This window comes from Cottoperca gobio, chromosome 12 (genome assembly GCF_900634415.1).
Source record: "Cottoperca gobio chromosome 12, fCotGob3.1, whole genome shotgun sequence".
NCBI lineage: Eukaryota > Metazoa > Chordata > Actinopteri > Perciformes > Bovichtidae > Cottoperca > Cottoperca gobio.
In genome coordinates, this window is record NC_041366.1 from 2,717,457 (window position 1) to 2,744,367 (window position 26,911).

General features: G+C 41.4%; 1 protein-coding gene across 1 annotated transcript in view; it reads left to right on the forward strand.

Annotated features, from left to right (window-relative positions):
• The first annotated feature begins 454 nt into the window (after positions 1 to 454).
• The window catches only part of slc12a2 (solute carrier family 12 member 2), a 38,304-nt gene continuing 11,847 nt past the window's right edge, over positions 455 to 26,911 (forward strand). The window contains exons 1-5 of the mRNA XM_029445133.1: positions 455 to 1,769; positions 21,482 to 21,601; positions 23,311 to 23,386; positions 24,783 to 24,878; positions 26,235 to 26,374. Coding sequence (XP_029300993.1) covers positions 1,188 to 1,769; positions 21,482 to 21,601; positions 23,311 to 23,386; positions 24,783 to 24,878; positions 26,235 to 26,374 — 1,014 coding nt within the window. The 5' untranslated portion in view covers positions 455 to 1,187. The remainder of the gene's footprint in view (positions 1,770 to 21,481; positions 21,602 to 23,310; positions 23,387 to 24,782; positions 24,879 to 26,234; positions 26,375 to 26,911) is intronic.

Consider the following 26,911-nt stretch of genomic DNA (forward strand, 5'->3'; position numbering starts at 1 on the left):
ATTTGTGCTTTCTACAAAAATATATTGTACTGTATTACATTATATATAGGCCAACTGTACCACATAGATTTAAATATAACCTGGTTAAGTTAATCATTATTTTTCTTCATTGATCTAATAGGCTTTCTGGTTGAGTGATGCATTGTGGTTTGGAGTTAAAATATTAAGTTGTCATTCCAGTCACAGCTTGGTTTAGAGACTTTATTATGGTTATAATGTCACTAAGAGCATGAAAAGTAATGTACTGTAAAGTAACAGCTGTATTTTTCTTTTACAGAGGTTAGGTTACTCAGAATGCTGTGTGACCATATGTGCACTTCCGTTTCTGAGACATACAGTATGTTGAAGTGTGCTCTGTGGTGAAACAAATGTAATCCGTTCTGGGCCTCCTTTGCTACAATACACTACTAGAATGGAAGAGGTGATCCATCCAAAACTGTTATTAACTGTTAAACTCCACAGTATGGCAGCAGACACCTTAAAACGTGTCACAGCCTACTCACGTGAAACCATTTAGGAAGCTTCCAGACAGACAGACAGACAGACAGATAATATGCCTGTATTCCTGTTGGTGCAGTTTCACCCCCTCCCCTCTTCGTTCACATCTCTTCCCTCCGTAGAAGCCTAACGTCACGCCTACTGTTTGGGTAATGTGATGTGTTCTCGCGACATTTCCCTCCCCAGAAAAAGATTGACGCGATCGATGACATCTCGCGAGGCCCCCTTCAATAGGAGCCCACCCTTCAGTGATGCCGACTGCAGTGTGTATAATAGCAGTGAGGGCAGCTCCGGGAGTCTAGGAGGAGCTGCAGCAAGGTCGACAACAGCATCCTGCTCTGAACAACAGACAGACTGGAGGTGGACGGGAATTAGTCCGAGTTTAAGTACTAAGAGTTTTTTTTGGCGATTTCCTGCCGCGGAAGAGGAAGGAGGAGAGTGGCTGAAAGTTTCCATCCTGTACCGAGGCAGCTAACGAGCTATCCTTTACTACTAGCGCTCCCCGCTTGCTGCTTTGCGCCTTCTCTGGCCAGGCAGAGCAGCGTGCTCCTCCCTGTGAATAAGAAGACAGTTGAGTGTTTGTCACGGGGTGACCCCCGGGCTTCCACACTTCCTACATTTAGTTTGTGCGCCATAACGTGTTTTTTCCCAACTCTGTTTTTCACGTTCATTGGTGTTTTTTTTGTGCCATGTCAGCGCCATCCTCCACACCCTCCGCCCCGGCAGAGAGCGCCGCGACGGAAAATGATTTTCTAGCCCCGGATGCGGGGCCGAGGCCGCCCGGTCCGACGCCCAGTCAGAGCCGGTTCCAGGTAGACATTGTGACTGAGGCAGCGGGCTCCACCGAAGATAAGTCTCCGAGCTCAGACGCCTCCACCACTGTCCCATCCGGCGATAAGGCCACTCCCGTCGTCCCCCTGGAAGGTCCTGGTGCTGACCCAGGTGTTGGCGGAGAGGAAGCCAAAGGCCGGTTTCGTGTGGTGAACTTCGCGGATCCGAGTGAAGCGGGGAGCCCGGCCTCTCCGGAGGCGCCGGCTGATGGGCTGCAGAACGGGGACACAGTGATGAGCGAGACCAGCTTGCATTCATCCACAGGAGGCCAGCATCACTATCACTATGACACCCACACCAACACATACTACCTGAGGACTTTTGGCCACAATACCATCGATGCCGTGCCCAACATCGATTTTTACCGGCAGACAGCAGCGCCACTGGGGGAGAAACTCATCAGACCCACACTGTCGGAGCTGCACGACGAGCTAGACAAGGTAAGCCCCCCACATGTGTGGGCTGAGGGAACGGGCATGGCGCCGCTCATCGTAAATAGGATTATCCCGGTTAATAACGGTTTATATCGTTAATAAGTCTTGGTAATAACAAGGAATGCACACCATGACTTCTAGAGGACGATCAATTCAAATGCTCACATTCTCAATTCATCCACAAATGCTACAGACCCTATCATGTCATTCCAGGCCATGTGTTGTGCTTAGATATTGGCACATGTGAAGACCGAAGCATCATGTGCTGTTCCTTGAATGCTCCTTCTAGGTCACAGCAAGTCTGCACAACTGCTTTGTTTTTTGTAGAGTTCAGAGATTTAAGACCGAAGCTATTGCTGACAGGTGGTGTCTTTCTTAAGTGACAGGACCTTTGGTGACAGGTGTTTTACGGTGCTGCTCTGTCCTTTCGTTTACTTAATAAACAGTAAACGTATTAAAGGAACAATGCAGTTTGATCACTCTGATCCAAAACCATTTTTTGTTACAAGCCACTATTCTGTAGTGTGTTATGAAAACTTCATGGTCTGTTTAGAATTCTTATTTCACAATTTTCCGTATAATTCACAAGTGCATTAGTGAGTTCCAACTCTGACTGGCCTGGCTCACAGCCAGCATCTCTTGCATCCCTGAGGTGTTGGATGGGGTTGAGGTCCGAGCGCTGTGCAGACCAAACCATTTCTTTATTGAGCTGGCTTCTTGCACGGGACAGTGTCATGTTTAAACAAGACGAGGTCTTTCCCAAACCCTTACCACACAGTTTGAAGTACACTGTTGGTTTCATTTTATGCTGGAGCATAATGTTTCCACTTCAATGACTAGGGAGACCAGGCCACAAAGTGCCCACACCAAAAGTGTAGTATATAGAATATGGGCCTGGATGTCGACATGTTTTTGGCCATAGAGTAAGTGGCTACTTATGACTACTCTTCCACCAAAGGGTCTCAAACAAACTAATGTGATATAGGCTATAAAGCACCTATTGTCCTCTAATGTGTCAGTTGGTTCAGTGACATTGATGAGCTTCAATCATGTCCCATAATGTTTTTTAAAGAGTAATTTCTACTGGAGTGCATTGAATAAGAGCATGTTTATCTGAGCCGGAATTGCTGCTTATAGTCAAGGTTACATTTTGATAAACTTCAAAGTGACAGTTGGCAGCAGCAGCCTGGCTAATGCATCATAGCCCTGATGAATTTGCACTGGTTACTCAATAGAGAGCTATTCCAAAGCCTGTACTGTAAACATCTGGGCTATGAATAGAAGACATTCATAAAATAATGGAGTACGTAAACTCTGGCAACCTGTTAACTTTCTATCTCTAAGTTCCTTTTCTAAATTAAAAGTACAGTTCTTTGATGCAGATGATTGTCATAGTTGGTGACAAAGTTGGAGAATATCACTGACCATTCTTTTAAGAATGTTGCTGCCGCAAGAATTGTGGGACGGCATTATCGTCCCACAATTCATGCGGCAGCAACATTTAAAGCGACACACCATTCGGCCATCAGGAACATCTGTTTAATTGTACACTATGGATAAATTGAAAACATCCTTCTTAGAAGGTGTGATCGTGTTTTGGACAGGAATCCTTACCCAAATTGTACTGCATTGAGGTTTTCACTGGAGCCTAATCATTTTCTGTTGCTAAAAAAAACAAAAACACACCGTCTACCATCGTGTAAGTGCAGTGGGATTATCTTTGCACTGCGGTTGTCCTTATGAATTCTCCTTCACATCTTCCCTTGACCTCATGACTGTTTACATCAAGATCAAGCAATAGTGGTTTGTTAAAGATCTTTTTCTGTTCGACTGCAGCCAGAGTATCAAACATTCAGAAAGTTGGTATAGGATTTCGGGTCTAACTCTTAATCTTGTTTACTTATTCTATTATCAAATGGTTCCTTTATATTGAAGGTAATAAAAAGTACTGTTTTGGTAGAGAAACTCAGGTATCATATTGCCACAAGTATTTCTAAAAGAAATACTAGTTCATATTGACTCAATGATCAGTTAGCTTCAGCATTAGAACTTTACAGTGAAGACTGTCTATTTGCAACTTCTGAACATTTTGCATGTTCATTTGTCATGTTTGTGGTAGGTAAGGTAGTTAAGGTGCAGAATGACATAATATATTGCAAAAGTCCTCTGTTGGTGTTGAGTAACTTCCATTTCACACATCTTCATGTCACCACTAGTTAGATGATTGTAACACATCACATGAATATAATAACTTGTGAGAAGTGTTCATAAAAATGGAAAAGGGGCTCCATTAGATGCTTGTGAAAAGTTGCAGATCAAGTGCTTATTGCTGCTTGCAAAAGTGACAAATGCATCGAACTGGTATTTGACCCTTCTTTTGTACCAGTTTTTGGATTTAACATAACAAAGGAAGTAATAAAATGCACAAGACCGTTGCTTTATATCAACATGTCATGGGTGCAGTTTTCTGTCCAGAGGTTCAGTAAGTGTTTGTCAGGATGTTGAGGCCATTTGCAAAAGCAATGACTAGCTTTTGCATGGTCCAGGGTCCAAGTAAGAACTGATTATTGTTCATAAATCATGAGCAGTATATGTAGTAGTTAAGTCCCACTGACCTTGTCTTTAGTTTATCAAATTAGTGAGCTGAAGTATCAGGCTGTTCATGGGAAGGCCATCATGTGGAATGCAATGTTAACATTGCAGAGCGAGATATGATTTCAGAGAAAGAAAATGGTTGGGACATAAACAGCATGGCCAAGTGCAAGAACACTTTCCAAACTGTCTTCGGCACTGCGCTAGAAGTCCCTCAAGTGTAGACATACTAGCACAATAGGGATAGTAAAAGTCAGTGTTAATAACCACTGCAAATTAAATAAAATGCAATGTCCGGAGTATATGCACCAATTTATGACATTAAGTGCCTAACTAATAAATCGGGCTCAAATTGTATATGTTGCAGCAAGCAGATATTCTAATTAAATAAATTTTTATTTAACTGTATTTTAACTTGTAATTTTAGTTGAGTACAAAAATATTTAACTGTTAAAACTATTTGTGGTTACTTTGATAATCGTATTTGTAAATTGATGATTTTAAACCGTGAAACAATAAAAATCTGTTGTGGTTCTATTATCAGTTGTTTGTGTTTTAAATACTTTCATACTGTGTGATGGAACGATCTTGATTTGTCAGGTTTTTAATCCCATGGATTAGCCCAAAACATAATTCCTGGTTATTTTAATTTCAGGTTGGTTGTTCAATAGATTTTCCAGAGATTGACTATATTATGAAAAAATAAATGTTATCCAAATGAACAATCCTATTTTAGAGGCTCAGCTGTAAAATATCCAGCATCAGTCCATATGTTTGTCACAACTCAAATGCCAAAAATATGTGTGGAGAAAAAAATATATTTAGATTTTTATTTTACTCTCAAATATCGACATTATCTGCCTCAAAAAGCCAGTATTGGTTAGGCTTTTAAGAGCCTGACTTAAGTGGTGCTATACATGCTGACTTGCATACAAATCTAGAAAGACATTTACTGCCCTGAAGCTTACTGTTACTACTCTAACTGGAAATGGTATGACCGTTGAGCCTATCAATACTCAGGATGTGATACAACACCCAATGGATTATGCATGCTGTTGCTGTATTGGGAGTAGTAAATCACAGCCAGCACTAGCCTGCAAGTTGTTCCTGTCCCGGGCCTGCTGAAAGGTTTGTTCAGTTATCAAGAACTGAAAGTGATTTCTGGGTTTTGCTCAGTTAGTTTGTCCAGATAACTCTGTACACCTGCTTCCTGGAACAGGTTAGCGCTCGAGACGTCAAGGACAACCTCAGCCTCCTACATAGCTTTTGATATACTGAATGTAGTGTTCATGTGCATGATGAAGTCAAATCCAACACTGTAGGAGGAAGGAAGCAGGCCTGTATATATCAAGTATAGCTTGATTTTAGGTCAAGTTAGGATTTCTAATTTGGTTAAATTGAGCAGTGTTCAGTCAGGTCTTAAAGACGTGGATACGAGCTGGGTTCTGGATTAACGAGGTTGTTTATGCCCTTCAATGTAGAGCGATGTTTTTTCCCAAGTTCACTGCCTCCGGTCAGTTGTATAGTAAATGAAAAATGGTGAAAACAATCTCCTTCCCTCTTCCTTAATCTCTGAAGCAGCTGATGAGCTTTTCCCATATCCAGCCATCAAGTAGTTTGTGATGAAAAGCTGGTCATTTATTTTCTGAAGGTTGTAAAAGAGAGCTTCTATTGTGTTCCCTAGTCAGAATATATTGGGTCTTCATGGCAAGTATGTTGTACACTATTAGTAGTCGAGCCTGTTTCATCACCACAAAATTACTTCTGCTAGCAGATATGGGCGATCAACTGATAGACGGCAGGATTTAATTAGCTGCTGTGGTTGGCTCACATTCATAGAGGCAGCACTGTTTGGCTCAATATCTGGGAAATGACAATGTTTGTGGTGGTTTGAAGGTCATGGTGACCCTGGTGTTTCCAGTGTATCCTCTAACATTGAAAGGTTTTTCCCTCTTTGTACTGCATGCTCAGATCGAAATGTGGAATGGAAATTCCACATTACCAATTGACTGTTGCCCATGGACTATTTCACAGCAATCAATGAGTCATTCAGTGTACGGTCAGGACAGTTACAGAGACTGATGCCGCTGCATTTCCCTGATGACCACTGAACACTTCAGGTTCTTCATGTAACCTGATAAAGGCACAGATGGTGAGCTCCACAAGTAGAACATTGGTTGTATTTGGTGGGACAGTACAAGCAGAATCAGGCAGGAGGGTTTCACTGTCCTGGTGCATCAGGCAGCAGCAGCAGCTGCTGCAGTGTGATGTAGGTCCATATTGACGAGTCAGAGGGGGAACGGGGCAGCTTTATTCAGTCTGGAGCGGCCAAGCATAAACGCGCTGTGCTTAAATATTGATGCCCCCTCAGTGTTGCTCCTGTGTAGCAGTTCTACCGTGTCTGAAAAGCCATCGTTATATGGAGCTTTTTAAAATATTTTTATTCAGGAACGTGTTTTTCAATTAGCGAGCATGCTTCCTTGATTTCACGTTCAGATTTTGTAATGCCTTTCCCCAAAACCATTCCATCACACTCAAGAAGTCCCTGCTTGTGCGTAGATTTGCACTTGAGGCTTGCACTCAAATATATTGTTGCATAGATTACTGCTCTCCAGCTCCAGCCCTTCACTCGGACTGCTTCTGTGAAATATGAAATGCCTGCTCTTGGATTTCTCCAGCCTGGTTAGGTAAAAGTCTGTCGGCAGGTCTTAACAATTCATCTCTATATTCAATATTCTGGGAAAGGTAGAAGCCAACTGATCCCATGTTGAGCTGACTCTTAGATGGTTGCCTTTACTCTTTACACAGTTAGTGTCTCTGGAACCTTTCACACATGCGCTGTCTCCACCAGTTGTTACAGACTTAAGAACTAGCACTGTAATTGCATTTGACCCCACTCTTTAAGTTTTTGGGCACCAACATGTTTAGCAAAAGGATGAGTATAACTAGGTCTTTGGACTGCTTTTTGTGCTATAAACACAATGTTGTGTTTTCGCAGATACCTGTAGGTATGCTCAGGTCAGTACTCTTACAGCTGCTGCTGTAACAGCATCTCTAAAGCTCTGCTGCTGTCCTCTCTCGTGACTTTATTTGAGCAATGTAAAGCCCTCCAAGCCATCGGTCTATTATTTATTTTTTACAGCTGACCTATTCTTTCAATCTCCAATCACGGTATCCGAGTGAACAACATTTGCATCAAAGATAAGAAACTGAATTTCACATCCTCTGGACTGATTTGTACCCATGGCTGAATTTATTATTCCTGCTTGTAACAGATTCTTTGACATTGTCTATAAAGTTATGCCCTGTCTGCTTAGCAGTGTAAAACAGCCACACACACACACACACACACACACACACACACACCTGCAATGGCTCAGTAGTCTTCCCTACAGTTAGCCTAAATTGCTATTGTAGAATTTGGGTTACCTTTAAATGTGTGAATATGGTAGAACTGCAGGGATATCTGGTACATGTGCTGTGTGTACAATGAGTAATACAGAACTTAAAGAGAGTAACACTGAAACTTCGGTATATTTTCAGCACTGGTATTGATTGAAAGTCAGTACTTGATTCTTGTAAGTTTTACTACTAACTTTTAGCTGGATGTAGTGCTAAAATCCAGTTTAAGTCCATTCTTAGCTGCTTTTTGTTGTATAAGATATAATAAATAGTTGTGAGAGGCTTACTGCTGAACAACAGGTTCTGACATGTGTACTGATTCAATCAGGTCATTACTCATGAAATGTGACTTTTAGGTTCACCCCCATGAATGTCTGTGGTTGTGACGGATTCAAAATGAACTTAAATGAGAAAAACAAGGCGGCAGCTGCTCTGCTCTGAGTCCACGCTGCCTGACAAACAGTGAGGTACAGCTGTTGAGTTTGCTGCTCTTAACAGGAGAGGTTGTGAGCTTGCACAATGGAGCCGCTGTTAGAGTGTTACAAGTTTTTTTTTTTAGCTTTTTCCCCCCGGACAAATTTTCCTCCCCTTGTTTCTACCCTGCTCCCCCCTTCTCTTTGTTTGCTGCACAGATTGTACACAGAAACAGGAAGCAAATGACGCCCCAGGCTTCTGGTGTGGCCTTTGACAGGAGAGGGAGTCCTTTTGTCTCAGCCATGGCTGATGGCCTTACAGCTGTTGTAACACACACACACACACACACACACACACACACACACACACAGCTCGTAAACCTCTGTGTGTGTGCTCTTTGCGTGAAAAGGACCTGGCTTCCTTCTTATCCCTACTTCCAAGTGCGTCACATGAAACAACCCGCCCCCCCTTTTAAGACCATTTATGCCAGTGTACATTCACAGTAATTAAACTGGGAGTAAAGGGAGTTTGTTTCCCCCCTTACCTTGAGAATAAATTCAAATATAGGTACAGCCATACAGATTCAGTAGGCGCTTTTCCACTTTCGTGCCATTGCAAGCTAGCGCTATCTTCGAGCCAGCCAGTTGATGGTCCTGGGCCTCAAGCCGCTAGGGAAAAAACCATTAACTTTTTTACTCTTGCGTCGACAGCTCTGCAGTATTGCCCTAAAGCCCACCCATACCATGCTGCCTCGGTGTACACATCACACATCCCACAGCGCTGATAACTTAAACAGCAGACTTGTCAGACTCCTGTAACTTAAAATAGCCCTTCTGGAAATTCAAGTTAGTGCAATCGTACAATCTATAACACAAGTAGGCTAAGTGTGTTCAGATGAATCACATTAGCTGTTCAGCTAGGTAAATAAATGAATGTCAAAAAACTCACCGACTAAATCTGCCTCCTGCGACCCGCAGGACCATGGTCAGTACACACCAGAGTCCAGCCACCGGCCTAACTACTTCCCAGACTCAGTTTAACAGATGTGGATTCCACAGAAGATTCTCCTAAATCATAACGTATGACTCTTAAAGAAAGACTTTTTATTTTGGCTGATAATAAACTTTTAACAGTTGTTCTGTGAACTAAGTTAAATAAACAATTAAGATTTGTAACGTTACTGTTTGTCATCCCTAAAGACCGCCCGTCAACACGTCTACTTTGGTGAATCCGAACTAACCAAAGTCACACAATAACACAAACTAACTAACCGATCGAGGCAGCGGTAGACCAGCAACTCCCGTGTTCTGTGAGGGTAAACATTTTTTTCAATGGAGTCTGGTTCTGTGTCCTTTTTCTTTCTCCAAACTACAAACCAAGTAGGCTTAGTTCAGTCAAAACTGTTGACTAAAATAGAGGATATTAGTACTATCTAAAGACTGTATGATTTAGATTGACACCATCTTTCCAAACTGGGAACAATTTCCTCGACAATGGTCTACTATTTGGACCGTAGGCACGCCATGATCGCGGCGGTGAATTAGAGCCCAAAATGTCCAAATAACAAATGCTGCTTCTTTGTTAACTGGAAAACCTTGCTGATGAAAGAAGATTTGCTGACTTGTGGAATGCAGCTTTATTGTGTCATGCTGCTAAGAACATGAGCTTTTGAGAAATACTGTGCACAGTTTGGTGTTGGCCTGAATGTCAGGAAACGTGTCATCAACGCAGCTCAAAGGTGGTGAGTCCAGAGATCTCTGTTGGCCAGTCAGGTTACACTGTTTATATCTGTAAATGTAGTTTTGAATGGAATCAGTGTTTGAAATGGAGCAGTTGGTGCAGCAGTGACAACAGATCGGATCCTGTCAGATGTACTCCAATTTGCAAACAGTGTGGTTGTATTGACTAAAGCTGACATGCCAGGGTTGAACAATAATGGCCTGAGGCCAGCAGAAAGGCACGCTGGGACAGTCCACTCAAGAGCCTACTGTCCCGACTGGACCAGTGCTAAAAAATAAATGGAGTGGGTTGCTTTTAATTGTAATGTACAAAGTGATATAAGTAAGTTGATTTAGAAAAAAGAGCGATATCAGTATAGAGCCATTGTTACGACCCCGGCTCGGCGAGGGAAAAGGGAGTAACATACACCAGATGTCGATGGCAAAATAAGATATATTTATTAAATATGGTGGACAATTTGACAAACAATTGCTTTTAATGACGCCACAAAGAACAAAAGGAGGGCTCTTAACATAAGAGCAAATAAGGCATAAAAGCCAACTAACAAAAATAAACCCCAACCTAAACAGTTCTAAAACAAATCTCGGGGTGAAAACTGGATTAACACAAAATACAAACAAAAAGGCATAACAGCACCGGAGCACCTAGCGTGCTTAACAAATAACCCTAAACAGCTTGTTCTACAGGCTGACGATCAAACTGTCTCACCTAAGCAACGCGGACAGCTTGCACGGAACACGAAACACAATATGCAACATTCAATGTACTCTATGAGAGCGTGACAGTCTCGGACCAAACAGAAATGCATATGCTTAGGCTGACAACACCAGCAGCCCCGACTGTCGAGCTGGCTTGGCATTTGTATCCACCGGTCTCTCCAGTGCGCCTCGGATTGGAGAGCCAGAACAGGTGCACACCAATCACAGCCGGTCTTCATCAAGGTGGGAGGAGGAGGTGTCGCTGCAGCCAATCAAGCGGGCGGCGGTCACGCATCCAAATCTGCATACCTAAATAGGGACACAAGGTGCATGCATCCACAAAGTAATCCCCCGCAGATAAACAAGGCCGTGGCCGTAACACCCATACATGCTGGGGTACAGTGCTTTATGAGTGTTACCTTGGAAATTGATGATTTCCTTTTTTAAGGAATCCTTTTCAGTGGTAGAATTTGATGTGTATGAGATCCAAATGAAACACTTTGGTTAAACATCTGGAAAATGTGCAAGAAAAGCTTAAGAAAAGTTTATTGCAAATTTCGTTTTTCAACAAACGTTTGAGGCACATTGGACTCAGCAGGAAAAGGTGGACTATAATAACATTTTCCACATGGAAAATGCACACATATTCCTGCGTCGGCTTTCTCTGTAATTTTGTGCCCTTCCAGGAACACAACAGTGACGACCTTCATATCCATATTTCCTGTTGCCTGCAGTCCTCTCCTGCAGCACTCAGCACTGCACGGCAGATCGACTGTCCGCTCCCAGCACTGCTAAGCTCAGCACTTCACAAAGCACATGTACTATTTTCACTTAGGGGCTCAGTCACAGTAGGAGGGATGAATGTTGACATCCTTTTCTCACATGATACCACCCCCCACCCCCGTAGAGTGGCATAACAAACTCTCTACGGCTGCTATGAATGGGTATGACTGTGATACTGGAAGAAAAACAAAGAAATGCGTAAAAAAAAAGGAATGACTGCAGTCCACACAACATACTGCAACAAATGCTGAACTGTAGAGATAAAAATGTGTCAGAAAATTGAGTTTCCTGATAAAGAAATTCTTTAATAATCGAGTGCCAAAATGCCTCCTAGAAAATGCTGAAAATAGCAAAGGCTTGCTCCATTTCTTTTCAAACTTTGATCAGAAAGTTTCTGATTTCAAATCGCAATTTTAAACTGCATTTCATTCATGCTTGTGTATAGACAACACTTAGCATTTGAGATCCTTAGTTTCTTCTGTTCAATGGAAAAGTTTTTCTTCATCAGTCAGTACTGAAAGAAGATCTTGTTTGTATGTGTACCAAAACATGTGTACCGTCCTGGCACTCAAAACATTTAAAAAGATACCAAGCCATCAATTTATCTAACACTAGATAATCATAACACACAGTGAAAGGCTGAAAACATTTTTAGGAGTATTCTTCCCTTCGTTCAAGTTAGCCTGGCCTCTAAACAGGAAATGAGTGCTTTCTCTTGTTACCTTCAATTATGGGCTAAAATGAAAGTCATGGTTCAGCTCTTAATTATTCACCTTGAACCGAGGACACATAGACAATGAGAGCTTGTGTCTGTACGACATGTTTGCATGTGCTTGTTTTTCACAAGGAAACAAAGTCAAAGATGTTTGGAGGTCAGATTGATGTAACATCAGGAGCCGCTCCCTCTGTTTATTGAAGGAGCTCGTTCCACGAGGAGGGACTTAAAATCAACTTCCTGTGAGCGTGTATGTAGCATCATGGAAAATTGGCAAAAATCCTTTTATATATACATTTACAAGCTGCCACATGTGCGCTTGTGTGTACACATGCGAGCCGTATGGCAGGATGTGCCCACAATCCGGTCCACTTCCAGTTAATTGCTAAATGAAGTCGTTCTTGGTGGCCCAATTCTATCTTTCCATCACATGTGCTTTGTAGAAGCCTTTGTTTATAGAAGTTAACGGAACAGAGGAGCACATATGGTTTTGCAATCTAACCGATAAACACCCGGGCCACACTGCCTGTGTGAGCGGCGTGTGACTGCTGCCTTGCGGAACGGCTGAGTCGTTCACGCGTGTGGTGTCCACACAGGCCGTGGCGCATCTTTAAAACATGTCAGTTGACTAGTGGACATTCTTAAAAAGCTTTAGCTATAGTAAGTTTCAACACATTGTTTAGCTGTCCGGCTGCAGCTTTACTGGTTTGGTTTTACTCTTACCACTCATCTCGTTGTTTTCGAGCTATAGCCTTAGCAGCTGGAGAGACGCAAGGCTGAGAGCTGAAGGAGAGAGAACGTTGGACTGCTGCCCCAAGTGTAAAGGGTAAAGTTTTGGTACTTATTGTTATACTTTATTCCTTATATATAGTGGACACTATAAAACCAATTCCAACCAATTTTGACATATCACATGCTACACACTAGGTAGTGAAGTTAAGTCCCAAGTCTATCTGACATTTCCCCACCTGAAAATTTAACCCTCAACTGTATTTTATGCAACTTAGCTTCATTTTAAGCTCTCAAAATGTTTACACAAGTTCCACGTGGCAGGAAACTTAAAAGTGAAAATTATATTTGCAAAAAATCTGAATTTTTAAGACTTTTTTATTAAACTACTAATGATCTTAACATGAACTACTATCTACTAGATTACATACATATAAAACAGTTGGCAGCAAAACGTTTTGAATAAATCATTCCTGTGCTTAAAATGATCACATGATTCATTTCCCGCCCTGCTATTGGTTGTCAGCAGATAGACCTTTGTGATACTAAAATTTAGCTTGAACATGTGGAGATAGACCTTTGTAGATCTCACTGACTCAGCAAATATGTACAAAATCTGCATAAATTAGTGATGCACATAGACCCTGTTAACTTTAAAGCCGTTTGAGACATAGACCTCAAGTTTGTCCAATTTGTCAGATAGACCTTGTTAACCCCTCAGTTGATGACTTGTGAACGAGTCCACACACACACACACACACACACACACAGTCTCCTGTAAAACCCTGTAGCTGTTACAAGAATGTTTTGTTGTACGCTTGCGCCTTCTACCTAGATTGATGAAGTTCTTGACAAAATCTCTCTATTTTGTAAATCTCTGTATCAAAAACATGGAATCCATTTAGAGGCGTACCGGTTGTACTATATACTGTGGTGAAACAGTCTGATGGTAACATCGAAGCCAACCATTTCTGTTACATTACAGTTGTTCTCAGAGGACACCGTGAACACGGCACTGCTGCCGTAAGTAGCAGTTTTATTTTGATTAGCCACAAGGGAATGATGATAAGCTTTATTTGTATAGCACCTTTCATACAAGAATTGCAGCCCAAGGGAAGGCAGAGTGACCACAGCAGCCAAACCCCTCTTCAGATTCATCAGCTAAGGTCAGGAGCTGAAGACAGCAAATAAATACTGAAACCATTTAATGGGGCCCATCCCTGCTTCCAATGCCTAATACATGCTCCATTCCACCCCAAATCAAAACTGATCAGTATTCCCAAAACTCCCTCCCCGTCCGAGTCCATTCACAGATTCCGTTACCTTGGCGAGCAACAAAGCTCCTCACTGTTTGTAGGTGCCTCACTCGTCACTTCTTTCACACTAGTGCCATAGTCAAATAGTAATTTGACACAATTCCAAAACAAAAATCTCCGCAGTGTCAGGACAGCTCATTTTGGTTCCATCAACAGGCCTCAGTGGGCAGCAGGGAATCCAACTCTGGGAGAGTTTCAGTGCAGTAAAAGAATAATGAACTGAGTGGTGGGAGGTTTTTCCAAACAATGGTGAGATGTCTCAGACAGTGGACATCTGATCGTTCCTCTCAGTCACTGATAGAGTCATGTAGGGAGGGTGGGGGACTGTCAGTCTCAATAGGTATCTGAAAATCTATCAGCATCAGCCCGGCTCCAAAGATGCTGACCACCGCGATGTAAACTAATACGTACAGTATATCGGACACAGTGTACCAATGGACAGTGCTATTGAGATATTATTAACCAATACTAAAAGTCTAACAAGCCATGGAGCCCATAGAGACTGCAACTCTTATTACATTATCACAGTCCAAAGACCCAAAATACTTAATGGACAAGCTGCAACCACAGAATGTTTGGTATTTTTATACTTGATAAATAACTTGAACAATTATATAGTTATTGAAATAGATCATTTATTTTCTCTACATCAAGTAGTGGGTCACTGGACTAGGCTTTTGAGCCCTACACACTATATGTTGTGTTGCTGTGTCTTCCTGGAAATGATCTGCCTGCTGCTCTCTGAGGAGCCCCGTCTTATTTAAAGGGCCTCTTCCATTTTCCATGTCATCAGAAACCTTGGAAAACATGTTTGAGGAGAATTAGAATTAAAATAACACAATCATCATCATATGTGCACAATAATAATCTGATAATCTCCATAATAATTTGTTGATTGCAAAATACTGAATCTCCAAACTCCTTTAGGTAAGTTACCTTCAGCATGTGCCTGCAGTGATGTCTGTTTTTCCATGATGTGGTGTGCAATACCAGCCTCACTGACACAACAGGAGCCTTATTTGTTTTATGATTAGGTGTGTTGCGTCAGCCTGATGGTTTATTATTATTATTCATTAGTATGTAGTCAGCAAAACATGCCAGTGTTTCCTGGAAATGCTCTGTCCTTCCTGGATATTCTGTCGTCTAATTGCACGGGGTTTGTAGTCTTGAAAGGTTTCTGAAAACCTCACGTTACTTTGAAAGCGTCTTTGTGCGAGGTTAATGTTTAGAAAATCTAATTGCGTCATTAGGTTTTCTTTTTTTGTAACTATGTCCGGGCGATTCATGGTACAGTTTGCACTGCCGTGCTAAGCTCTCGATGCTTTGTCATTGTTGTGTAAAGCCAGTCTTTGTGTTGCTTCAGCCATGTAGATAATGTTCACCAACTCATCCTGTGCCGTCTGCACTGTCCTCTGTGCACTCAGCAGTGAGAGCTCTACACACCAGACAGTTATTGAGTTGAAGCTAGATTATCTGCTTGATACCTGCTAGGTAGAAGAATGTGAGGGCTGTCTTCAGCACTGATGACTTCAACCGGTTTCTCACACAGAGCAAGCAAGTGAACTTGAGAACAAAGTGTGCTCATATACAGTCTCCAGTGTAGCTTTCCTCCTTTCCCTCCACCTTTCTGTTACTGGAAGTGTTTCAGTCTTCGCTAGTGATTTTGTAACTCCCTCCTGCTTCCAAGAACATGATGTTTTGTATAATGTGCTGTCGTAATTTAATCCATTTAGTGTGGCGGCTGTGGCAGAAAGGATTGGGCAGCCTCTCTTAACAAAAGGCTGTAAATGAAGTCAACATCAGGACTTTTTCCAACTCAAATGTGTCGCTGAAACGGAGGCAATGCAACATCTTCAGGTTGTTTGTGTCTCATCAACAGCTGGTTGCTTTTTATTTGATCCTGCAGCTCTATGATCTTCTCACTTGCTCTAAGGAGTGGGAACATAAATGAATTGTTAGATATAGATCAGAGATACTAAAGGATTCTGTCTTTAATGATTCAGCATTGATTTGTAAAACTCCTGAAGTAAATCAGAGCTTTCTCAGTTAATGAAGGGTGGCTACCTGAAGCGTGGATTACTTTCAAATATAAAAACACTTTGCCATTTGAAAAGAGGACATGATGTATAACTGATGTATACCATAGTATTTTAAGGACTTATCATTAGTGCATTTTAAAAACCAAGACACAACAGAGAAATCTCCAGTTTCTGATTTCATGCTGCTGGCTGTAGTCTGCTTTATAGATACTTTATTAATCCCGAGGGATATTATAATTGTTCTAAGAAGAAATGCTGCGATGGGCAAAACGGCATCTTCTATCTTTACAGCGTTCCAGCTCCACTCACTGCGTGTCTGCAACAAATTAACCCAGTAAACAAAATTTGTCAAAACCCTTTTATTGTTTTTGAAAGATTTGTGTTTGAACATGATGCGGAGAAGCCAGTGTTTCCACATTCCTGAGCTTCAACATCATTAGTGTCATAAAGATAAATCTGTCAAAGCAAACAGGCCTCATGAATGTGTTTTTAAAGTGTTCTTTCAATCATCTGTAGAAGAAATACAGAAGGTTGCTTATAATACTCACAATGTGAGGAGCTCTGTTGGTCTCCATCAGAGATGACATGAAGAAACGGAGGCAGGCTGGAGTTCTTTTAGCCCCATCAACAAATCAACCAACAGATGCTCCCTGGTGTCCCTGATGCCACAGAAGGGCAGCAGACCTCAATTTCAGTGTTGCATAACGACATCGGCAGCATCACCTGACATCACTCTTAGTTAAGAATGTGTCCCATTGCCCAGCTGCTCCAATAATTTGTGCCAGAAGCAGATTTAATTATCTTTGAATTGTTAATCCATCCTCACTCTAAATAAAAGTGTGCTGCAGCTCAGCTTGCCTTTCAAAAGCTACAGCCATTCCAATGTATTTCGTTAAATCGCCCAATGACGAACAAAGCCTGGTTATTGTTTAGAGCAGGGGTCACCAACCTTTTTGATACTGAGAGCTGCTTCAAGAGTACTGAATAATACGAAGAGCTACTTGTTTGATACAAACTACCTGAATAACATAGTTGCATGGTTCACCTTTAATGATAATATTATCATTGATAATAATAATAATAAGAATAAATATTCATCTATGTGAAGAGACTGTCTGATCACATGTTAATGTTAATTATTCCTCACAATGATTATTAACAATGATTTATGGTAGGAAACACAAATATATTTAAACATGCAACATTATTTATTTATGTTCTCAATCTATTTCAACATTTGAAAGTCAGAGTTATCACATCTCTGATATTTTAATAAATATCTTTATTGACAGTTTTGTATGAATGAGAATATTTGTAGCATTTGGTTAAAAATCACACCAGCTATATTTTAGTACAAAGTATCACTTCTGTAAAAACATTAAGGAAATCATTAACAATCACATATTCTAATCATACCCTGTTTGTACAAACACTAACTTTGTAACATCAGAGAGTGGAGATCACATCAGAACCTTTCTTCTCGTCTCTGAACAGTGTTTTCAATAACATCATTGCACCTTTCAAGACCTCTCCGTCCGAAAAGGCTTTCTTGTACTATATTTATAATGTGCAGCTCTAAATGAAGCTTCTGTTGCTTTCTGTGACTTGTTCACCGGCCTGGTGAAAAGAGATGCTGCTGTCCAAAGCTGCTTTACCTCACGGCTTGTTCTGCCCGCAGTGCTGCAGCTGGTAGCTAGTTAGTTAGTTAGTTAGCATGGTAGCTTCTGTGACTGGTACCGAAGTGTCTCCACAATGTGCCGCTTTGCCGTCGCCCTGCAAATGAGACATACACACTTTTCTTTCACTGTTATAAAAAATAATTCTTCCTCCCAATCATTGTGAAAATAGTTTGTTCTTTCGCTTTTCTGCCATGTTTAGTGTAATAAACGCCCCATCGTAGCTGCTCCCGCTAGCTTGTCTCAGCAAAAAGGGAAATGGAGATTTAGTTTGCGCATTCATTTTTTAAATTCTATATTCAATATTGTCATTTTAAAATAAAGAATAATTCAAGTGTTATTGATTATTGACACATTTTAGACTGAGCTCCATGGTGACTAGTGCTATTAATTTAATTGTATTAAAATTGTATTTAATTCACTCATGTGATCCCTGCGGGCGACAAAGTGCCCGCAGGCACCGCGTTGGCTACCCCTGGTTTAGTGCCTGGTGTTGAAACACACTTTTTTGGTTCTGACTGTCGGAGTATCAAAAACAGGCAAGAACAAAAAGCTGGCATCTGGTCAGATTCATTGAGTAAAGTAAAGTAGAAACTTTATCCTCCCTTTTTTTGTTTATTAGTTGTTGCTTTTGTATTATTAAATGAGGCTTTCTTTGATCAGGCAGTTCCTGATTGAAATCACAGTGTTCTTAGCTAACCATAAAATCATTGGGAGATTGGGGTGAATTAGTTGGAGTCGGCATGGAAGAAGTTAACATGTAGGTTCATCAGTACCAACCCTGATCGAGTGTATTCATGATCATATGTTCTGTGAACATGCGTCTGAAGAGTCCATTAACAGAGGCTGTCATTATTAGAGCTGGATGATATCATGACATCTTTAGAGGGGTCACTGCCCTCCAGTCTTTAGACTCATGCAGGGTTTCTAACGAAGAACAATGTGTTAGACAGCCAGGCTGTTGAGGTAAAGGATGGATGTGACTCAGTGAGAGCACATTGCCTGTGTCATAGCATATTTGCTGTTAATAAAATAATTATTCTTTTCATTTCCTGCTTTGTCCCGGGCAGACCGGCTTTCTTCTGGACTAATGCCAACACAGCTCCTGCCGAGAGTTTAATGTTACCCTTACTGATGTCTGCGTTCGATACCAACAGAGTTGATCTGTTTTTGTGTTGAGCTAGTCAGGAGTGAACCTTTAGGGCGACAGTGTACATCCTCCTATTGTCTTACTGTCCCCATTAGTCGTGGGATAGTGACTAATGCAGGTACCACATATGATCTGTAAGATATACCCTGAATGCATTCAATCACCACAGTTACACACTTTCCTCTGATTTCCCAGTGTGTCCCTTGTCTGGAATTACTTCTGAAGTCCTACACTAATATTATCTATAAATATTCTACCTTCTGCTTTGTTTTTAAAGTGTGTAAGCTTTTGTACTTCCTCACAGTGGCCTGCTCCGTGTTTGCTACTTTGCCTTATGCTTTCTGCTTAATTCTTCTAGTTCTATTGTTGCCCCTGAGCAGAATACCCCAACATTGTGTTTTGACTTAATGAGGAAGGGAAAGAATCCATTTGGAACAGAAGCCAAACCTGACATGGAGAGGGATCTTGGCTCTCTGCGGCCTGTCGAGCTGCCGGAGCCAGAAGGCAGGGTGTTTATGTTGACAGATGGCCCAGGTGAAAGGATGCTGAGTGATGCTCAAACCCTCCCTCCCACAGCTCAGCTCTGTAGGCCTGGCACTCTTGGATAATTTATAACACCTATTTATATTTGTAACAGAACCTCTGTGCTGAGAGATGTTCATTCACTTTGTTTCATGTTTCCTCTTTACCATGCAGCCATGTTAGTTCACAGTTAATTCTCAAATGAATGCGGTCACAAACAAATAAAGGCCGTTCATGCTTCTTTCCCAGCGTAAAGTGGAGGAGCCAATGGCCCCTTCACCATTTCCTACCACAGCCATCTTCAAACTCAGCCTTCATTTTAATCTCAGCTACATACATGCCATGTTTCATGACTGCATCTTGCACAGTTGCAAAGTGTACAAAGGAGAATTATTTTTTGTATCTGTCCAGAAATATACGCTTCCAGTATACAGATACTCTCAAATGCAATATTTTCCTATACTGCCAATTTAGTAGAAAAGAAAATGGCTTCCTGTGAAGTGTTACAACTCATGTAGTGCTAGGGAGCTGTGTTTTTATTAGGGCGTCCAAGTTTACCTCATGCCTACCAATAGTGTGCCTGCAAAGATGGGAGGAGGAAGACTGCAAGCTAGTAAACATGGGTATAAACACGGCTGGATTTTAAAATGCATACAAAAATGTAAATAATTTATGGGGAAGAAAATGCACTCGATGTGTTTGTTCGACCTCAAGGATACACACAATGTGTTTTGGTTCTCAAAACTGAATTTTGTTTGTTTACAGAAAACTCCACAGGGCCCCTGTAAAATTAGCAGTGGGTGCTCATTGTTCCCCGGGGTGAACCATGTGTGGTTTGGTGAACCGATGGCCTTTTTACTAAACCCAACTGGCACGTAAACATAATCATGGTCCTCAGAAATGTGTAATCTCGTTTTTTTTCCTATCTTTCTAATGTAACCCTATTTTTCGCTGTAACCCTCACTTCTATCGTGTCGATCAATAAGCATTGCGCTAATTAACTGCCATATAACATTATTCCATGACAATGATGGTCATGACTCACTTTTCTTCAGCTGCTGTAAATAGCTGCTCTGAAGTCATGCAGTGAAGCTTATTTTTGTCTGACACCCTATAATGTACAATCTTCCTGGCCAGTGGGGGAGGAAATGCTGTGAAAACCTCAGTCGGTGCAGAGGATTGGCTTGCAAACATCCTGTGTTCATCCTGAGATCATTAGGGCTATAAATGCAGAAAGGACGGTATGCTGTCCTGGCAGGGAGGCCACCAACGTCACAGCATTGTCTGTGCATAGGAGGGAGGCTTCCTGTGTTTAACTGCTGTAGTAACACAAGGACAGACATGTGAAGTTAGCTCGGTCAGCCATTGGGTTTTATCACATTGACATTACATGGTTATTTTGCCTCTGAATGTTCCTTCAGATAGTCATATTATGGTGTTTTAATTAAAAGTAGCCTAGCTATCCCGTGGAGATACAGCCACGTCAGATCCCTACATCTTCTACCTTATCCAAACTGCATTTTAAAGAGCAGTCTTTATTCTGTTACAAGGTCAGATATAAACCTTAAAAATACTCAAATGTGTGGCGTTACTGGTTCCCTCAGCCTGTACAGTGAACCTAATAAACACTACACACACACACACAAAGTTCCAACTTTGTTTTGGAAACACAACATTTAGTTTATTCAATTTACAGTTAGAATGAATTGTTTACTTCTACTTGATTGGAATAATTGGTCTGTTAAGGAGATATTAAGGCTGTGTTGATATGTGCTTGATTGATATTTGTCTCGACCAATCATCCTCCACTATGGGGATTGCTTCCTCCCACAGTGACAGTAATTTAAATGTTCTAGCTTCCAAAATGTCTGTTCAGCAAGCTATGGATGACACCAATGGTTCTCCACATCTAAACATGATTTTTATTTGACGTGCTTTTCAGGAGCCATTTGAGGATGGGTTTGCTAACGGTGATGAGCTGTCCCCGGCTGAGGAGGCTGCGGCTAAAGAAGCAGCCGAGTCCAAAGGAGTGGTCAAGTTTGGCTGGGTTAAGGGAGTGCTGGTGAGTCACTTTGAAAACACAATAATTTCTTTTGTGGTCATTTCAGCTTCTCTCGTCCTTTTATGTTGTGTTTCAAGAGAAGTCAAGTAACCCAGAAGTATAGAGATGTAAAGGCAGGGAATATGTAAAAGATAACAGAGATGATATTAGTGCTGCTATTAGAATCAATATTGTACTAGAAGCCTAAAGCACTAACGCATATTGAAAGTGATATGATGCATAATACATGCAAACTTATGTATCAAGACTGTATAACAGTCAACTAATGCCCTGTATTACTCTGAGGTTACAATTGCTTGCCATTCTAAAATATTCTAAAATACTTTTTAACCCAGTCAATAGCCAGTGTATGATAGCAACACTGAGCAACACAATATAATAAAACAAAAATATTAGCACTAAGGAAGCTGCAAACCTGAAAGTAAATGTTACTTTGCAGTTTACATAATGTAAGAGAAATAGTTGTACCGGTCTTCCTCAGATGTCTCTAAGTGTGACCTCTGTAAACTCCCTAAGGTGGCTCACGGGTGATAAGCGTGCCACTATATAATTTGAACTGTGAGTGCAGGTCGATGACACTCTGTTCAGGATTGTGGACCATGAGTGTGAATTACTCCTGGCTCAGAGAGGTTGGCTGGTGGTGAACCGCTTGAGGAAGGATCACTCAACAACTGAGAGATGTGGTTCATGTTTTATTGAAAGTAGAGTCAGCAGAGGATGACTCGTTTCTGGATATTATCATCCTGCTTTTATTTTGACATGAGAAGTCCTTACTCCCTCTCTAATACAAACCTCACACTTATCCTCAGGTCTCTTGGCTTCTAATGGATTTTATCAAGTAGTGTAGGATATTTTCTGAATAAAATCTTAAAGTTTGACACGGAGTGATCCATGCAGTGGGAGGGGAAAGACAAACAGACAATAAGATTCTAACCTACTTAATGCAAACACTATATATGAAAACAGTTTTATAAGCAGCATCCAGGCAATCGATACCAATGACACAAATACAATCCCTGTTCTAGTGAAGTTCAGAATTAATATTGTTATTGCATTTTTGGTTCCAACTAAAAAATAAAATAAAAGCAGTAATGTTAGGAGAATAAAGTTAACTCCTGTCAGAGATAAAAGTCATGGATCAGAAATTAGGAAAATAAAGTTGAAATGTTAAATATTATAATAATAATTAAAGACGATCAATCGTATTGTATTGCAACTTTCTCAACTTAATTCTGATAATGTTGTGACTTTTTCACTTGTATTTTATATTATGGGGTTTTCCCCACGAGTCATTTTTGTACAAATCCAATCTGAGAGGATGCAGTGGTGTGATGGTGTTCAAGCCTTCACAGTAGGGATCTGGTTTCTGAAAGAATCTGTACTGAGCAGCGTTCCACCTTTCCTCTCTGTTTGCTTACTGTGCAGCTCATGTCTCCTACAGATGCCTCTCATGAGCCACATGCAGCTTTAAATTGGTTCTCAACATTACCTCAATCTTCGAGAACAAATGTATGTTGAAATGGTGCCATGTGTTGCAGTGAAGCTTTAAAAGTTCACCAAATATTATAAATATCACATAATATATAATATCATTAGTTACAACCCAGCAGTTGCCATCACCAGGAAATTGAAGACCTAACTGTTTGGTTAAATTGATGCTGCCCCCCCCCTCCTCCATGACCCACAGTAACAGTCCCTCCTCTCTGCAGGTGCGCTGCATGTTGAACATTTGGGGTGTGATGCTCTTCATCCGCATGTCATGGATCGTGGGTCAGGCTGGAATCGGTAAGCAGTGATCACCTATGAAGAGCTGACTGCTTTAATGAAATGTTATCACCTGTTTGGAGCCCTGTTGAGCTCTCACTGTGTTTGTGTTGTGCCTTGTTGCCTGTGTTTGAAGGAGTGAACATAAGAAAGAGCTGATGGTGTAACTTCTTGTTCCTTTTCACAAATGTAGAAAACATTTGTTTTGCAATGCCATGCTGAGAAACAAACAGGTTGTTTTGAACAACAGATGTACAAAACATACAAAGTGCCAACTAAAGGGCTACTAACAACCAGACGCCTCGTGTTTCACAAGTTGGATCATTTATTATAAATGTTAACTTGCATTACTTTACATTCCCAAACATAACTTAAGTTATTGAGGTTGTTTTCTATGTTCCAGGCAGCCATTGTTTTCAGTTGATTACAGTACACGCTGATGTCGTCAGCTTGAAAAGCTATTGGTTTCAGTCAACATCCGCTTTTATTGTGGGCAATGTCATTGCCAAATAATGATGCAATGCAAATTTCAAAAATAATTGAGCATTTACAGCTGTTACTATGCAACAGTTACTTTGGTAAAACCTCCCTTTAATGAATAAAACTGTATCATGTTCATACTGGAAATGAAGTGCAGCCTGACGAGTAGGACAAACACTGTAAAAGTCTCAGTAATGTCAAATGTGCATTGTGTGAAACATGCAACAATACAGTCGAATAGAAATCTGTAGATGAGGAAAAACATCAAGTGGACCCAATTGGGTAAAACAGATTCTTATAATAAAAGCAATAAGGAGACAAAGCAACTAACAGTATTGTGAAGTAGACGAGATTAAAAAGATTATACGGAGTCAGGCTGCTATGTATTTGGATGGAGGCAGACATCTTCAAACCTGGACACAAATAAAAGAGACCGCTGGAGACGTGTGAAACTGAGTTAGTTATTTTGGTCTTTTCCTTCTCTTGCTCATTTCGATACTTCCCTTTAACTGATGTTAGATAACTCGGGCTGGATGGAATGACAGCAGTCTGTCGGTCAGGAGCCTGTTTGATACACAGCCAATGTTTGACGTTAATGTGACAGACTGCACACAACTGACTAATTCAAATATCACTGTGCCGATAAGTTAGCAGCTCGCGGGGTGGCTATGTTCTACGCTCTGTGTCAGTTCTTTGCTCCCTTCACACATCACACAAGTCCCCACTGGTCCTGACCCCCCCAGCACTTGTTGATAATTCTCCACTTTGATGTGAAATATCACCACAGAGTGACACATGTGGCCGACTTCAGTGCAGCAGCGCTGTTACTTTTCACAGAGCGTATCGGAAGGCCTGCTAGAAAACTGCTAACAGTGTTGCACATTCTTTTCATTCAAGAGTTTCTTAAAGTTTTTACCTTGTTTTCTTCTTTCCACAGCTCTCGCCTGTTTGATTGTTGCCATGGCTACCGTAGTGACAACCATCACTGGTCTCTCCACCTCCGCCATCGCCACCAACGGATTTGTACGAGGAGGTACACACAGCGTTCTTTAGTAGATTCCTCCTCTTCCTGCTGTGTGATATGAAGCAGCATCAGTTATCCATCACAATGTAGCATTATGAGTCAGATGAGAGGACAGTGTGCAACACTTCATGTTGAAGTGAACAGAAGCAGTGGCAGCTCTTTAAACTGTACTCGGACTCTGAGGAAGGGGCACGACGTGTTAAAGGAAATCGACTAAGCACACAGTTCATCGTTGACTCAAGGTGCACTGATTAGCTTTCATCCTCATTACATGGTCCTCATCAGCAGAGGGAGTTCACTCTGACACAGACAAGTCCTAAATCACAACAGCTACTGAGCTCACAGATCAACAGATTTATCTCCAGGAGCCTGTGTCATCCGTGTAACGCGCTCGAAAGCTCAGGAAGCGGCGAGGATGTGGACCTTGAATTGGGATTGTTTGGTGTAAATTAGAATCATGGTTTAGTTTCCAGCAGCACTGGAAGCAACATGAACACAAGCGGACATTAAGCGTCCGAGGACAGAATGTTCCAGGTGCTCTGGTGCTGCTGTGAGTAAGAGCTCCATGTGTTTCAGGCTTTGCCAGGGGGTTTATTTATTGTGCTGTCAATCAGATTAGGTCAATAGTAGTATTACCCTGGTCACCCTACAGAGTAATCTACCAGGAATTTTGTCTTACATGCATTTGATTGGCCAACACAGCGCCTTGCTGGAGGACCTCACATGGCTTTGCAGCCAAAGTTGAGCCTGGTTCACCTAGTTTGCTTGACTACAGCCTTTTTTTTTATGCACTGCATGTCAGTGTTAACACAGCCTTCCAGTCCAAGCACAGCCACTTATCTCAACATTACACTAGCACATCCCATATTAGCTGCCCTCTTAGCACCTGCTTTCTTCTCTATTCCTTCATTATCTTGACTTTCAGGGAGGGTTTGCACAGGGGCCTCATTTAGATGTTAGGTTTGTCCCTGGCATTCCTGCTACAGTCACAGTCGAAATGTAAGACGTTGGAGTCATTGAGGGTAATTAATAAGTTACTTTCAGCTGAGCTCTCTTTGTGTGTTTCAGTGAGATAAGAGATGAATGAAATGTCAAAGCAGATATTAGTTGAGGGTTGTTACAGTACAGTTGTTTTTTTTGCCATGGTTACATTATGTAAAAATATTGCCTTGTGTGGGCGGAGTCACTTTTACTGTTAGTCTGCCATATTTATGCAATATCATCCTACTGTATGTATAAATAATACAGTATACATATAGCCAATAAAAGAATAAGAAATCTATACTATGAGTTTAATTCAAATTTGTTCCAAGTTTTCACAACGGTTAACTTTTACTAACGTCTTGTCTATTGTCTTATTTCCAGGTGGAGCATATTACTTGATTTCGAGGAGTCTGGGCCCAGAGTTTGGAGGTTCTATTGGTCTGATCTTTGCCTTTGCCAATGCAGTGGCTGTAGCCATGTATGTGGTGGGCTTTGCTGAAACTGTTGTGGAACTTCTTGCTGTAAGTCTCTTTGTGCCTAATGGTGCTTTAGGTTGGTGTTACTACTGCGCCTCTTGTCTTGTTGGTGCATTTCAACAAGTTTGACTCTCCGGGCTTCATCTGAGCATACCTGACCTTTCCCAAGCCCTGCAGACTGACGGCTTGCTGCTGTGCACCGAGAGAGAATGGGTAGCAATACGACTCCATTTTTTAGTTTAGCCAAGTTAACTAATACCAACATTGTTTATTCGCCCTTCATCCATCCGTCCGTCCATTATTATCCTTTGGGGCCACGGGGGGCTGGAGCCGATTCCTGTCCCTTCACAGCAGCTCGGCACAGAAACACAGAGTGAATTCTGTACCAGAAAGACTAACTTTGGAAGATACTCACTTGATTTGATGGATTCAGACTACTGAAGCCTCATATTATCTTCAGATAAACTCTGCAATGTATTTTTGCACAAAGGAGGACTGGGGACCTGTTGATCTCTTCAAGGCCAATATGAACAGGAGGGATGATTACAGCTAGCAACATCTGTTTCAGTGCTCATATTGGCA